General features: G+C 46.9%; 1 protein-coding gene across 9 annotated transcripts in view; it reads right to left on the bottom strand.

The window, feature by feature from the left end:
* Positions 1 to 7243, bottom strand: part of LOC128329978 (myosin-10-like) — a 77121-nt gene extending 69878 nt beyond the window's left edge. For 8 of the 9 annotated variants that reach the window (XM_053262025.1, XM_053262028.1, XM_053262031.1 and 5 more), the window contains exon 1: positions 7204 to 7243. In XM_053262025.1, the coding sequence (XP_053118000.1) occupies positions 7204 to 7228 (25 nt within the window). In that variant the 5' untranslated portion in view covers positions 7229 to 7243. Of the gene's footprint in view, positions 1 to 3860; positions 3933 to 7203 lie in introns of those variants that run through there. The other variant, XM_053262029.1, reaches the window with a different exon arrangement.
* Positions 7244 to 16913: the final 9670 nt, after the last annotated feature.

Genomic DNA, 16913 nt, shown 5'->3' with positions numbered 1-16913 from the left:
GTTTACATAGAAAAATAATACATAAATATCCTGTTGGCTATCGCCAGGTGTCATTTTAAAAGCTGCTCTGTGACCTTTTTGACTGTAAGCGTCAGCAGTCTGGTTCCATCTTGGTTCAAGTGGAGCCCATCCCTTTTGTACAGACTCGTCTTGTCCCAAAATGTATCCCAGTGCCTAACAAATCCAAACCCCTCCACCCAGCACCACTGTCTCATCCATGCATTGAGACCCCTCAGCAATGTCTATCTCACTGGTCCTGACCATGGAACAGGTAGCATTTCTGAGAATGCCAGCTTGGGAGTCCTGGACTCCAATCGGCTACCTAGCAGCCTAAATTTTACTTCCAGGATCTCCTGACTACATTTCCCAACATGGTTGGTGTCGACGTGCACCATGATAGCTGACCCCTCCCCGGCACTGCCTATCCATGCTAACTCCCATCCTCCCTTGATCCCAGCCAGGACTGGGGATGATGGGAGCTGTAGTCCAATAAAACTTAGAGGGCTGCAGTTTGACACCCGTGGGCTACAGTCATGAAAGTTAGATTGGATGCATTACATGAAGACAGGGCTTGACAAGTCTCAGGGTGCCAGGAAGCCATGGCGCCTAGACTAGGATATTCAGAGGAAGAGTCATTTAATATTTTTTTTAATTTGTCCCAGGCACCCTCATTCTGTACTAAGTATGTTACTCTAAAGATAAGTCCATTTACCCTCTGCTCTCCACAATGTCTGTCATTAAGTCTGGTATTTTGTTCATTGTCCGGCTCCTAGATTTAAAAAAAAAAATGTCAAGGGCAGGCCTGCTTAAAAAAAGGTCTAGGAAAAAGGACTCCTGGGTTCTCCAGAAACAAGACAAGGGAACTGTGTGGGTGACAGCCAAGAGGCTGTGAGCCAGGACTCTTGAGCATTCTGGGCCTCTCCAGGGTGACGGCCACTATCTTTATAACTATCCGTCACAGACTGAAAAAACAAACCTGACTTGAATGTGTGTCACTCCGTGTGCATCTGTGTCAAGTTTGTGTCGGAAGAGTATGCAACGTTTGCGTCTGCCCACATGTCTCCCACCCCTTCTCCAGAGCACGACACGCCTGCTAATTGTTTTGCCGGCCAGCTCATATGACTCCCAACGTATCCAGACCTTTCTGCCAAGAGCCCTGTTCCAAGTTTAGGACCAAGTTAAGAGATTTTTTTGGGGGGGGGGAGGGAGGGCACAGGCCGCTTCCATGGCGTAGTCGTGCTCGTTGCTGCTATAAATACCGGTTGCCTGCAACATAGCTGTTTGGTAGCTCAGATCCAGCACAGACACAGCCTACAGGGAAACCAGAGAGGCAAGGACAACTAACCAGATTTCTCTGGGTTCTTGTCAAAGATCAACATGGAGTCAAATTATTTGGAATATAGTTTTTTGATGCATTTTTTAAAAATGCTTTGATTTGTATTTATTATGCATCTGGAGCTCAAAAATCACCACCACCCAGACTCTCCTACCCTAAAAGTTTGAAATTAAATGTTTTGAGTTTGACCCATCAGTGAACTTCCAACTGCCAGCTAGCAAATGCCTCCCCAAAGTATCCTCTTCTGCAACTTTTCTCATAAAAAGTCAGCCCAAATTCCAGCCATGGTTCACAGACCCATGAAAAGTATGTGTGCCATTAAGGATGGGTAAACAATCCCCCCAACTAGTTTTTTTCATTAGCCTGCTTCAGTCAAAATATTAACCTATCCAGGATTATGAAATCAGACAGACCGTCTCTTCGGACACAAAGCATTTCCCCTCATAGTTAATGGCCAGCAAATACTTTCTGAATAACGCATACCGTGGTAGTTGAATGGCAGAGGGATAGACTCAGGCAGGGAGTTGGGGGGAGAGTTTTAGCCCAAAGAATTTTACTTCTGTACCAAATAACTCATCCAAATACCATATCAATCTTCAGGGGAAGATGGGAGATATTGTCCAACATCATCTGGAGACCCAAAATTTGAGAACCCTGGTATTAGATTACAGTTTGCCACTTCAATTCTAGGAAGGGATGAATGCAAACTTTCTTGGAGAAGGGGAAGGGCTGTTTGAGGGTCCCATCACCCAGAAATCAAATCACTTGATAAATCACCTTTAGACACTGTGACTGTGTTTTCACTCTTCAAAATACATTATACAATGCATGGGTTCCCACTATTCTGTCCACACATCTGACAGAAGGGACTCTAGTCCACAAAAGCTTCTGCCTCAATGAAATAAGTGGGTCTTTAGGGGGACACGAGTCTCTGTTGTTTTCTCTGCAACAGCCCAACACAGCTATCGCTCTGGAATTCACTCTTCTGTTGACACAGCAAGTTCCAGATGCTAAGCATTCCCCAGATTTGCAGATCAGATCTGTGTATTTTGAGGGGGGCTTTTCAGATCAAACTCCCAACTGACCTGATTAAATTCAGATGGTTCCTTCAGCTGCTTTGAATTAAGAGTTTAGACACATTAAAACAAAAGCCCAAACAACAACAAATACGTTTCTCATCATGAAAACATACTGCAGCATTCCTGGAATATTTGATATTATTTTGGGCATAGCATTCAAATACTGGGAACTTTGCCCCAAAATACAATGCAAGGATGTGCTCAATCATACATTTCAACTGATTCGGTGACATTTTCAGCCTTTGCAACCAACAGGCAATCTCCCTGCTACACGTTTGGCCGGAGCAGATCAACGAACGTGGACGTTGCATGCAATCACATCCCCTTTGAGAATTCCGATGTGTGCGGAGAGCAGCCGCGTAAACTCTTTGCAGTAGGAAACCTGCATTAAGAAGCCACTTTGCTGTATCCCCAGCAGGGCCTAGTAAATCTAGCCATATGAGGGTGATAACAATTCAACCCTGGTTATGACATATCCTTCCGCAATGCTACCCCACTTTGTCATTCCAACCCCATCCAGATGAAGCCCCTTTACGATGGCCAGTCTCTCTGCCTTCTTTCCAGTAACCGAGCCTTCACTAGACATGCTGACCCCTTGGCAATGCAAAAAACAAGCCTTTGCGGTACCTATCGGTATTTCTCCTTGGCAGAAGGCGTTCCCACCCTTGCCCCTTCATATCAGCAGTGGGTTTGTTTGTTTGTTACGCTACCGGGTCACAGCATGAAGATGAAGGAGGATCAAACAGTCCTACCTGAGCAAAGCCCAAAATGGGGTGTAGGTGGGTTGGAGGGGTGGGAAGGAAGCAACAGAAAGAATCCTGCAGGAATTCACCAGCTGACATTCTCTGGCTGAGCAGGAAGAATGGAGGGCTGGCTGGCTGGCTGGCATGGTCCGAGGCAGAGAGTGAGTCAGGTACAGAAGACATTATGCGAGATTATGGGAGATAGAGAGCTAAGGGAATGAAGGGTACAGATTGATGAAGCCATCCCTGGCCAAACCATAAGGAAAGGGACCAGAGGAGACAGGTGCATCCATTCACAGAGAAAGGGTTTTGTTTCTTTTAAAGGCAGAGAACAGACACGGAATGGAGCACACCAAGGAGAGTCAATTTATACATATATAGATATAGATGAACAGAAAATCATTGGGGCCATTCCCCCCAACAATGCCACAAGAAATGCTACCTTCCTCCCTCCCACCCTCAGTTTTAATCCAGATCACTCCCAGTTCACTGCATAGGATCACACCCCTGTACGGTCTCGCCAAGATTTAGCTCAGAGCCTCATTAATGCAAATGTATGGACACCCATACATTCCTCACCCCTCCCCCTCCCCCTCGCCAAGCCTGGAGGAGACCCTTCTCAGCCACCGTCTCAGAGAGCAACTAAAACAAGGGGAAAGGCACTGCAGCAAGAAGAAAGGCCCTGAGGAAGGTATAGCTTACCTTCGCAGACAGAAAAGAGCGATGTTAACGCCTCCGAGGCCCAACAGCAACTGAGCAGCCACTGACTAGGGGGAGGAGTCCGGGTGTCGTAGCCACGCCCTCCTCGGCCAATCACAGGAGAGAGGGAGGGGTAGGGGCTCCGGTGGTGGGGGAAATCTGACAGCCAGATCAAGATAGGCTGGAAAGGGCACTCACACACCCCTTTAGGGTGGGGGGATAGAACGAGTGGCAGGTGAGCTGGCCAACCAGAGGAAGCGGAGCGGCTGGGCCCTTGTGGAGGTTGAATGGGTTTCTTTGTGTGTGAACAGATCGTGAAGGGAGGGGAGGATGAATGAGGCCTATTGTCTGCTGGGAGGGGTGGTTGGGATTACGTCAGAGGCTAGACCCCCCACAAGCCTTTCCAAAAAAAACCCCACCAGATCCTTTTCCTTCCTTCTTCATTCCAAATCAGTAGTGGACCCTCCCAGATAATGCAGGAATCTGGACGCCCCATCCTCTCTGGCTTAGCTCATTCGACCAAAAATTAACAAACGAAGTACCTGAATGAGAACTTTGCCTGGAAAATAAACAAAGGACACAGGTAAGGGCTCTTGTGAGCCCACACAGCACTGCTCTGCAGAGGAGGAGGCTGCCTCCTTACCTCTTCATGATTTAGCACTCTGGCCTTGCCACTTTCCATCAGCCTCTGTAGGGGTGGGTAATTTGTCTGCATTTCTGCATCATTGAGTGAATGGATAATTTAGTTGGTCCTGATGGAAGGATGGCTCTAGAATCACTGGCCCTGAGAAGAGGATGCCTGTTGCATCTCTGGATGAATCACTACAATAGACTCCATATGCTCCGTAAGGTAGTGTTTTCACTAAGATATTGAACCATGAATGAGGCAGTAGCTGGTTCAAATTCTGCCTGAAGTTACTACATTGCTTTAGTTGAGCCTTTTCCGCTCTGCACCTCCCTCTGCAATCTGTGGATAATGATACAGTGTTGCTGTAAATATTGCAACAAGATAATACTTGCGAAGTACCTTGAAAGCTTTATACAAAAATGAAGTATTATTTTGCTCAGATCAGGGATTTATACAGAATCCCATGTAGGGCAGGTTCCTCTGAGGGAAGCCAATACATACTCTGTCAGACTCTAAAGTAGGCCTGCTCAACTTAGGTCCCCCAGCTTTTTTTTGCACTACAACTCCCACAATCACCAGCCACAGTGGCCAATAGCCAGAGATTATGGGAGTTGTAGGCCAACATCTGCAGGATGGCCAAAGTTGAACTGCCCTGCTCTAAAATGAGGTGGTCAACCTTGAGCTCTCCAGCTGTTGTTGGACTACAGCTCCCATAATCCCTTATTGCAGCAGGCAATAATGGGAGTTGTAGTCCAACAACAGCTGGAGAGACAAAAGTTGGCCACCCTTGCTGTAAAGGCTAACTATCTGGCATGCCTTTATTAAGACCAACCCAAATGACATAAATACATGAGTAGCGAGCTTTTGGGTTCTCTGGAACGCCTCATTGGGCTTCTGATAAAAGTTCTGCAAAACTCAAAAAATTGCTGCTCATGATTTTGTGTCACTTGAGTTGGACTGAATAAAGGCATTACTTACCAGATTGTCCTGTGTGTATTCCCCCCCCCTAATGAACCACCATGGCCACTTGCCATTTCTGTGTACTTTTGGGGTAAAAGTGAAGTTGTGTCTCCAGTTTTAATTGAGGCAAAGAGCATGACTCAGTTATCAAACACTTGGAAACGACAATAGATACTACACCCCTTCCTAAAGAATCCTGACTCTGAAAACTGACCGTAGTAAATCTGGTCACAATTTTACTTTGTTTATTTTATTTGGAAGACACTGAGCAGAGGTGCCATAAAGTTGCTGGAGCTCTTGATTTATTACTTATATATTTATAGTGCTCAAAGGTATTGTGGCTCTTATCCTAGATGGCAACACTTCAAATGGTGTTATTTGAAACATTGCAAGAATTCTTTCCATTTTTTGTCTGCTTCACTACAGAATCCTTCCCTTGTTGGTGCAACCCCACTATCACTCCAGTTAAACCCAAATTATTTTGTCTAACCATTGTCTTAGAGCTGACAGGAAAGATAGCTTGTATTTAATCTATGCTAAAAATGTATCTCCAAATGTTGTTTTCCTCCCTTTTCCTTGTGATTGTCTAGGAAAGTACCTCTCCAGTCCACTTCTAGGACCCCAAAATACCTTCTGTGTTTGTAGGGTGATCTTTTTGTTTGTCCCCATCAGCCCTGCTCAGAGGTGCAGAGAGACTCACACCACTTCCAGCTTTTGAGGCCATTAGACATTATTATTATTTTTTTTAATGTTGACACAAGGACACCAAAAAAGGCACCCAAAAAAGCTGAGAGTGCGTGTCACATCTTGGACCAATAGGGAAGCAAATAAAAATAAGTTGCAAAACCTATCAAACACCAAAAAATTAAGAAGTGTCTAAATCTGAGGGGGGGCCCTTAGAGCTTGAGGCTCAGGCCAAATGGCTCTCCTTCTGGCCCTGGTCCCTAGATCATTTGGTGTCTGGCAGTTTTGATTCAGGAAGTTGCAAAAAATAAAATACTTTCTAAATCCAATCAATCCAGTGCTTTCTGCTCTCATTTCTTAGAAGGAGCACATATGTAGGTTTCTGTTATCACAGATAAATTGTGTAGAGTTTAGTTGTTACCTTTTCATTTCATAAAGGCAGATGATGATGCTGATGCTGATTGATGCTGATGAAGAATTCGATTTCTATACCGCCCTTCCAAAAATGGCTCAGGGCGGTTTACACAGAGAAATAATAAATCAATAAGATGGATCCCTGTCCCCAAAGGGCTCACATTCTAAAAAGAAACATAAGATAGACACCAGCAACAGTCATTGGAGGTCCTGTGCTGGGGGTGGAGAGGGCCAGTTACTCTCCCCCTGCTCAGTAGAGAGAATCACCATGTTAAAAGGTGCCTCTTTGCCGAGTTAGCAGGGGCTGAACACTTATGAAAGTGTTAGTTTATGCAACATTATCACAGACTGTACCACTTTCATCTCATGGTCATTTGGCTACACTGTTTACATTCTGCCTCCTCCCCCATACATACATAGAAACATAGGAAGCTGCCTTGTACCGAATCAGACCATTGACCACTCTCAGAGATTGTACCAAATCAGACCACTCTCTTGCTCACTATCCACACCAACTGGCAGTGGGTCTCCAAGGCTGCGGGCAAGAGCCTCTTCGAGTCCTACATGGAGATGTCAGGGAGTAAACCTGGGACCTTCTGCATGCTAAGTAGTTGCTCTGCCTACACCTACACACACACACACAACACTGTGTATACATACCTGCCAGCTGAGGATAACTTTTCATGCATCTGGTGCAGTGGGCTCCAGGGGCGGCCTTTCCATAAGGTGAGGCGAGGCATTTGCCTCAGGCAGCAGATTTCTGGGGCACCAGTGAGGCAGCAAGACACCCTCCTACCCACACAGACACTTTAAAGAAAGAAGGAAATGATGGGAAGGAGGGCATCTGGAAGGGGGACAGCATTTGGCTCCCTCCCTCAGGAGCGCAGAGGTCTTGAGCCACTACGGGTGGGCTCTAATCCACAAAACCTTGTGCCACAATGAACGTGTTAAGTCTTTAAGATGCCACCGGATTCTTTGGTGTTTCTGTTGGAACAGCTAGCCCACTGGAAGCTTATACAAAAACTGATCCAAGAGTCATCTTGCAGCATCCTTTACCACACTGCAAGAGATTCTGGGGTCCAGGGTAGGGATTAGCGCCTGAGTCTCCCTGGTACACACACACACACACACACACACACACACACACACACACACGTTTATTCATTAATTCATTTTTATACTGCCTGATATGTACATCTCTCATTGTACAGATGTTTGTCTGTACAGTACTCTGACTGCAATACATCCTAGTCCAATACTCTGACCAATGCATATTCCTATATGCAATGCCTTGCTGTGGAATGAGCAGCTACACACAGCCATTTAGGGGGCAGCAAAACCTCTTGGGCCACAGGTGAGAAAAATCAGGCCATTTGGAGACAAGATCCAATAATTCGGTGTCTGAACACTTGTTCTGCATGCAGGAGGTCCCAGGTCCAGTCCATGGCATCTGGTTAAAAGGATCTCAGGAAGAAGTGTAGAGAAAAATGGCCCCAGCTGGAGGCCTTGGAAGACCACTGTGTGGATAGTGAGCTAGAGAGACAAATTAGAATAGGCAGGGGCTCTCAAATGTGGGTGTCCAGACATTGTTGGACTACAACTCCCATAATTCCCAGCCACAATGGCCTTGTCAACTCCAATAACAGTCCAACAACTTCTGGGTAGCCAAATCTGAGAACATTTGGAGTAGGCACTACTGAGCTGATGGACCAATGGTGTGGCTCAGTGGAGCTTCTTATCATGAGGTTCTGTCTTCTCAACAGAAACATAGGAAGCTGCCTTCTACCGAGTCAGACCATTAGTCTGTCTAGCTCAGTCTTGTCTATACTGGGACTGGACAGCTTTGGCCCTCCTGCAGATGCTAAACTACAACTCCCATCATCCATGAATATTGGCCACTGACCCAAACAGGGAATAATTAGGAGTAATTACACCGGGCCTGCTCAACATAAGCCCCCCCAGCTGTTTTTGGACTACAACTCCCACAATCCCCAGCCACAGTGGCCAATAGCCAGGGATTAGGGGAGTTGTAGGCCAGCATCTTCAGGAGGGCCAAAGTTGAGCAGCCCTGAATTGCACCATGCAGGCAGAAGAGAAGCAAAGTAGCTACCAATAAAGGAACTGAAGCAGAAGAAACTACCCTGGGAAACAAAATATAGATCGATATTAAGTGGGTCTGTACTCTGCACGATGCCCATCATGGAAAGCTCCTGGCTATGCTATCACCTTCCCTCAGCACCTTATTCACACACAGAGGCGTAACTAGGGAAAACGGCGCCCGGGGCAAGCACTGAAATGGCGCCCCCCCGTGCCCCCCCGCCCCGCAACATACTACATTATACTTAGGTTTTTCCTCACAAGCGCCCGCTGCCAAGCCAGGCCACTGACTGGCCGCCAGGCGCCAGCAAAGCAATGGGGGGGGGGCGCAGGTGGCGCAGAAGGGACCGCTCGTGGGGAAGGGGGCACCAACATGCTCCCTTGACTGCTGCAGCGCTGCTGCACTGAGCAGGAAACATTTGTATTAACAAAAAATTAAAAAAAATTTAAAAAAAATTGGTCATGGCAGCGCCCCCCACGTGACCAGAGAAGATGGTGCCCGGGGCACATGCCCCCCCTGCCCCCCCTATAGTTACGCCTCTGTTCACACAACCATGCAAGTGCAAAGCAGCTGTGGTAAATACACCCCAGAGTCAGCTCCAGGTCTGAGGGAGTCCTTGGGCAAGGTGCCCTCCCGTGCCTCCCCCTTATTGAGTTGTTTGTAATATTTATATCCTGTTCCTCCTCCAAGAAGCCCAAAGCAGTGTACATGATAAGGTTTATCATCACAACAACGCAGTGAGTTTCATGGCTGAATCAGGATTAGAATTCAGGTTACCCCAGTCCTTGTCCAACACTCTAACCACTCTAATGCCCCGCTGGCTCTCTTTTCTTGGTGGCGGATGCAGGTTTCTACTTCATTCCCACAACCCCTGTCACACTTGCCACCAGTTGCTGGCTGGGCCCAATCCTCCCCAGAGGACTAAGGTGCCAAAGGGCTTGGGCCCTGGTAACTGCCCAAGGGTGCTGTGTGCTGGCACCAGCCCTGAAGCAGCTCAGGTTGGCCTCCAAGCCATGGTGAGGAAGTTGTATGCAGCAAATTCTGCACACCACTGCAAGCATCACTTTTCAAGAGATTAGTTGAGTCTATAGTGCACAAAAATGGCAGTATGAACAAGCCAACGCACATAGACACACCAATGCCGCTTCCTATTAAGAATGTACAGAACCAGTTTGAATCTAACCCAGTTTGACCGATTCGAGCTCGAAATGGACTGGCCCCCCAAAACAGGGGGCCAGTTTGAGTTCAAACCGAACCGGGCCCGGTTCAGATCAAACTGGTTCAGCCCGGTTCGGGTGGCTATGCTTTACAAACAAAGAGGATTCCTAACTCTAAAGGGGTTGAAAGGCCGGGGGGGTGGGGGTGGGGGTGAGAGACGGCAAGCTTACCCCTGGCAGCCCGCACTCCCCTGCAACAGTGCAGACCAGCAGCAGCCCAGTTCCGGCCTCTGTGCATGAGCAGAGAACAGAACTGAGCTGCTGCTGGCCTGCACTTTTTTGGGTGGGGTGACGCCTGCAGGGGCTAGAGGAGTAATGATTCCCCTTTACAAGCAATCACCGGCAGGCCACTGGCAGTAAGGTGCCCTCTCACCCACCCTTTCAACAACCCCTTTAGAGTTAGCAATCCTCTTTTCTTTACTGGATTCCCCTTTACAAACATAGCCACCAAAACCAGGCTGAACTGGGCCAAATCGGTTTGACCTGCTTCGACTGCATAAACTGAACCCCCAGCCAGTTCTAACAGACCGGTTCCCAGACTGGCGGTTGGTTCGGTTTGAATTCGTACTGAACCACCCAGAATGTAAATTCGACACTAACCTCCTTTGCGTTGGCTCTCTTGCCAGAGCTATACTTCCCCCTTGTGGCAGAGAGGTGTCTAGCTCCATCCCTAAATGTCTTCTGTGTCCGTTTTTATCTCCAGGCCAGAATCATATTGCCAATGACACAGCAGAAACTTCACGGGAGGAGACCAAAGGGGACCCACGGAAGTGACACAAACGTCAATGAGATGAGCTAGGACAGGACTTCGAGGAAAGGCTTGCTAAGCTACTTTTAGAGGTAGAAGTGACTCAACAAATTAGGCTGTTAAAGGTCCTCCATCCAGAGCGGTGATGCACACAGAGTGTATCACCTTATTTATGTGTGTGATGCTCAGATGGACTCTTGCCAAATGCAAAGCCCATGAGCAAAAATGGAAAGTGGAGACTACCTCAGAGCCCAAATAGGAGCATGCGGTCAGCATGGCAGAAGCACGATTATGGGGGATAACTTTGGCAAGACATGTCACTGGTGGACGATCCAAGCTTCCAAATTACACAAGATTCTTCATCCGTTAAAAAGAAAAGCTGTATAATTTCAGTTGGACAGGACACAAAGAGCCTTGCTTATGCAAATACTTGTAATTATTTTGGGTAGGTTTCAAACTGCAGCTGTCTTAGGAACATAGGAAGCTGCCATATACTGAGTCAGACCATTGGTCCATCTCGCTCAGTATTATCTACCCAGACTGGCAGCAGCTTCTCCAAGGTTGCAGGCAGGAATCTCTCTCAGCCTATCTTGGAGAAGTCAGGGAGGGAACTCGAAACCTTCAGCAGGTGCGTGTGTGTATATCTGTCTGTTTGTTTGTTTGTATGTGTGAATATAAGACAGTCCTGCTTGATCAGACCCAAGGTGGCCTATCTAGTCCAGCATCCTGTTTCCCACAGTGGCCCACCAGATGCCTCTGGGAAGCCCACAGGCAGAAGGCATGCCCCCTCTCCAGCTGCTGCTCCCCTGCAACTGGTATTTAGAACAATCTGAGGCTAGAGGTGGCCTACAGCCATCAAGACTAGCAGCCATTAATAGACCTGTCCTCCATGAATTTGTCCAAGTGACCCCTTTTAAAGCCATCCAAGCTGGTGGCCATCATCACATCCCAGACCGTAATTAGGGTAGGACAGGCAGGGCATGTGCCCCAGGCACCAGTTGCAGGGGGGCGCCAAGTGCCTGCCATGCCCCGCCCACAACCACCACAGTTGTGTGGGTTTTTTTTGGAGGGTTTTTAAAAAAACCACCCCCACTTGAGTGCAGGACAGGCGGAGAGCCTCCCCCCCCAGCCACCCAACACTGACTTTCTGATTATTCTCAGGGAGCCTTTGCTGCCTGAAAGTGTCTAGTCCCCTTTCTCTCCCTCGAGAAAGGGAAAATAGATGCTTTCAAGCAGCAAGCTTACCCTGAAATGAGACTGAAGAGCTCACTCACTCCGCAATTTAGAGCTTGAGACCACGCCCCCTTTGCATGTGATGTCAGCATGTGATATATCACATTAAAGGGGGCGTGGCCTCGAGCTCTAAAGGGCCGGTGCTTGCTCTTCAGTCTCATTTCAGAGTAGGCTTGCTGTGTGAACTGTGAAAGCATCTCTTCACTCAAAGGTGTGTTCCTTATAAAGTAAACAAAATTCTGTAGGCAACCCCTCTCCCCATCCAGCTCAAATCCAATCTTCCTTTCTTTGAGTGGGCTTTTCTCTGTGCTCTGTTGTTAGAGGGGGTTAGAGGGGAGGGGAGGGGAAGAGAGTAGGTACTCCGCTGTGCTGGCTTGCCCTTCCAGCAGCTCATCCGTAATAGCTTTGCTGTCTGCTTTCATGGAATAGGGATTTGCAAAAATAAATCGCTTCTAATTATTTTGTAGAAGGCATAACTCTTATGCAAGTTCATCTTTACTGATGTATTATAAAACTGTATTTAGTTGTTTGCACTGGGTTTTATGCTGTGTGTGTCCAGTCAGTCAACAGTTGATGGTGAAATGCTAGAGGGCTTTTTTCTTCTTCATTCCACATATTAGCTGTAGATGCAGTCTCAGGGCTAAGACGTGCTTTATACAGCAGACACATGTAATACTCTTGGGGGGGGGGGCGTGATTCAAATTACACATGGGCCACTGAAAGTTCTGAGTTTCAGCAGAGAAATGGGTGGAGTGTTTTTACCTCTGGCTACTTTTTCTCACATGGCTGGAAAAGGAGCCTTGAGAGGGCAAAATTAAGGAGGAAAAGAATAACTGCTGGGGGGAAATATCATGATCCTTTGCTTTTTGTCCCTTTGCTCAGATGTATAGTTTTTCAGTAGCTGATTTTAATTAAAAAAGAAAAACAGTTGAGGGGACTGGTACCTGCATCTATTGCATAATGTTGATTTGGCTCACTGTTTCACTGCAGTGCTGTTAGTGCAACTAACCGTTCTCAGCATGCAACTTTTGACACTTATAGATGCTCTGCAATGCTTTCTTTTTTCCTTTTCGATTGTAGCACTGTGTTCTGCTTCCTCCAAGGGGTGTTGAGTGGGTAGTTTACCATTTCACCAGATCTATGAGGCAATTAGAAAGGGCTAAGGCTTCTCCTACAAGGTAAAATCATGAGGGGGGCATATGGACTACGGATGGCTTTCTGAGGTTCTGCACCTTGTCTGCAACTTCCTTTCTTTATGTGCTTTATTAAGGCAGCCCCATTCCATCAAGGAGGGGAGGCTTATTCAGTAATTGGCAATAGCCTGTGGTGGTGCATGTTTATATTTTAAAAAAAGCAAAACAAAATATGGTTAAGTTGAGAAGAATAAATATATTTAAATATATTTAAATATAAAAGTCATAAAAAGGAAATGCTGGAAGCTAACATTAGCATTTTTAGTTAGTTAAAAATTGATTTTGTGATTTAAGTCTTGTCTTTTAAAAGAGTTGACTATTAAAATGTGCAGTAAATCATGTGTAATTGAAAAAGGTTTGTAATTGTAAATGTAAGTGAAAAAGGTTGTTTTACATCTGAAAGTTGAAGACACTTTATAAAATTTACAATAAGTTTTTCATTTACTGCCAGGCATGCACACAAATGTATAAATAGACTTGTATTAATGTGCATAAACAATGCAATCACCAAAAGAAACCTTAACAAGCTTAATATGCATCCCATGGCAGAGAATTCCACAGATTAATTATGCACCATATGAAAAAGTACTTCCTTTGGCCAGTCCTAAATTCCATATCAATCCATTTAATGGGATGACCCTGGGTCTAGTACTCCACACCATGCATAATTTTATAAACTTCTGTCATGTCTCTCCTTAGTCACCTTTCCCCTAAACTAAAATTATATTTCTATACCACCCCATCTAATAGCCTTGGATGTTTACAACAAATAAAAACAACAAATTAACAACCAGTTACAACAACAATTTTAAAAAGTTAAAACAACCTAAAACAATTTTAAAACCATGGAAGGCCAGCCATGGGAAAATAGGGACATGTTGGCAGGAAGGAAAAGATGAGACGTAAGGGCTGTCTTGAAGGCCAGCCATGTTGTTAAGCCTAGAAATTCTGCAGGGAGCAAATTTCACAGCCTGGAAGCAATTGCAGAGAAGGCTTGCTCCCAAGATGTTGTCCTACAACTCCCATCATTCCTGGTTACTGACTATTGTGACAGAGGATTATGGGAGTTGTAATCCAGCTACAGTTGGAGGACCGGTTTTGAGATCCCTGCAGTAGACTAAGCACTGCTGTAGCTGGATCCTATGGTTTGGTTGCACTTTGGCCCATAGCACATGCACATCTGAGCCATGGCCCTGCACATGTCACAGAGCCTGAGTGCATAATCAGTTAGTGGTGTGCATGGTTCGGTAGAAGTGTGGTCCGGCACTTGCGGGGGTGTCTCTTTAAGGGGAGTTAGTACTTACCCCCACACACACCGCTCTTCCTCCCCCTTCGGCACTGGTGCTTTTAAAAATCTTCTTGGGGCGGCAGAGTTCCTCCCCGCCGCCCCTGCCCCCATCGTCCGTCAATGCCTTAAACGAAGAAGAGCTGGGGAAGCGCATGCACCCTTCGCGGTGCGCGCTCGTCTCCGCCGTGGGCGGGCGTCACGTGACATATGCGGCGCCCGCCCACAGCGGATATGAGCGCGCGCACCATGAAGGGTGCATGCGCTCTGCCAGCTCTTCTTCGTTTAAGGCATTGACGGACGACGGGGGCAGGGGCGGCAGGGAGGGACTCTGCCGCCCCAAGAAGATTTTTTAAAGCACCAGTGCCGAAGGGGGAAGAACGGCGGGGGGGGTGTTAAGTACTACCACCCCCCCTTAAAGAGACACCCCTCCGCCCTTCAGGACCGCCGGAATTCCAGACCGGTCCGGCGGCTTTCCCAATGGCCCCAAACCGAACCATGGACACCACTATAATCAGTATACATCTAGGGTTGCCATGTCCCCTGGACTTTAGGGTTGTCCCCGGATTTTGGATCCTCCCCCTGGCTGCTAAATTCCACCCGGATTTACACAGATTTCAAATGCGCTGCCCAGATTGCCTGGATTTTACTCTGGATCCGATCACATGGAAAAGCAGAGAAGGAGGGGAAAGTATATAAATCTGTCAAATAAATAAATAAAATGCAAATTAGTTGCTGCGTAATTTGCATAATATGCACATTAGGCCACCTGGATTTTGGAAGCTTGAAAGTGGTAACCTTATATGCATCTGATCTTAAACCTGCTGCTGTCATTTCTTTCACATAATACAGATTGTCCTGCATAATTAACCCCTGCTAACTTGGCAAAGAGGCAGCTTTTAACATGGTGATTCTCTTTATTTAGCAGGGGGAGAGTAACTGGCCCTATCCACCCCCAGCATAATACCTCCAGTGAGTGTTGCTGGTGTCTATCTTATGTTTCATTTTAGATTGTGAGCCCTTTGGGGACAGAGATCCATCTTATTTATTTATTATTTCTCTGTGTAAACTGCCCTGAGCCATTTTTGGAAGGGCAGTATGGAAATCAAATTAAATAAATAAATAAATAAATGAGTGACTTTAAGTGAAACAAGCCTTTGAATAATCTCTTGTTCAGGAAATCTCCTAAACTTCCTTCCCCTAAGGAAGAACCTCCCACCTAAGCCAGAGAAGGAAACCATTCAAGGCACGGATTCCCAACCTGCGGTACTCCAGAGGTTGCCGAACCACAATTTCCATCATCCCCGTCACAATAAATTATAGCTGAGGATGATGGGAGTTGTAGTTCAGCAACCTCAGGAGTATCCCATGTTGGGAACCCTGATTCAAGGAAAGGAATTATTCAAGCCGTGAGATGGAGACGTTGTAGGTCTGGATGGAGGAGGCGACCATTCTGCAGGGAGAGGAGGCGAGGGTTGTGTGGCAGGTGGAGGAATTGATGATTGGAGAGACAGAGGAGGTGGGGAAACCAGGGCCTCCTGGGCCACCATGGGGCAATGAAAATGCAGTGCAGTCGGTCCTGGGAGATTTTCTGAAGAACTTGAGAAAGTAGAGGCAATCGAGGGAATTGGGGAATTCCCTCAAGGAAATCGGGGGAAAGGCATAGACCAGAAGTCCCGCCCAGTTCATAGCAAACGCGCCCCCAAGGGAGTTGTGCCCGATCCCGGACCTGGAGCAATACAGGTGACATTGTGCATTCGTCTCTGATGCGGAGGTCTATTTCTGGGAGGAACCAGCAGCGGAAGAGGGAGTGGAGCGTGGGGGGATGTAGCTGCCATTCGTGGGATGTTGAGTGAGTCCTGCTCAACCTGTCCACCGTGACTTTGTCCTGGCCCTGAATATGGACCGCCGGGGGGGGGGGGTGATCTCGTGGCAAATGCACCAGAACCACATTTCCATGGCTAGGAATAGGAGGGAGCTGGAGGAGGTGCCGCCTTGCCTATTCAGGTAGGCCTTGGCAGTAGTATTGTCCTTTGCCCTTCATGTTAGATCAGAACCCCTTTGTTAGATTTCTGCAAAAGAGAAAGCACACTATGTTTCATATTAATGTGTCCATCCTAAAGGTATTCTCTCTTGCCCCTCATGCCCTCTCTGGCACTGACGAGATCTGCCAATCACCCAAGGATCTGATCTCTAGTGTTAGGTCGAAAAAAGGCAGGAGAGGTGAGAAGAAGGAAGAACAGGTACAATCCAGCCCTGGAACTCCTCTTGCACTGCTGCACAAGCCCCTCTGGAGTCTGCGATAAAAGCGTAACCCTGAATCCTTGCACAGCTCCTTTCAATAAGGCTTCTGTAGGAAAATCCCCACCTCCCACCCCGCAGCATTATGTACAAACTGTTAATCAGAAAAATAAGATAATCATGTGGTTGTTCACTATAAGAAATATGTAGTCAATTGGGAAATACAGAGATTGGGAAACATTACATTGCCATTCATCTAAATGAAATTCTGAGCCAAAATCCAGATTTTACTGTAGTTGAAGGGAAAAGGAGGGAAGAGATTTTGGCAGTATCTTAGACAGACATGTGAAGTGTG

The sequence above is a fragment of the Hemicordylus capensis genome, chromosome 6 (assembly GCF_027244095.1).
Source record: "Hemicordylus capensis ecotype Gifberg chromosome 6, rHemCap1.1.pri, whole genome shotgun sequence".
In the NCBI taxonomy this organism is placed as follows: Eukaryota; Metazoa; Chordata; class Lepidosauria; order Squamata; family Cordylidae; genus Hemicordylus; species Hemicordylus capensis.
This window is presented reverse-complemented; position numbering and strand designations above follow the sequence as displayed.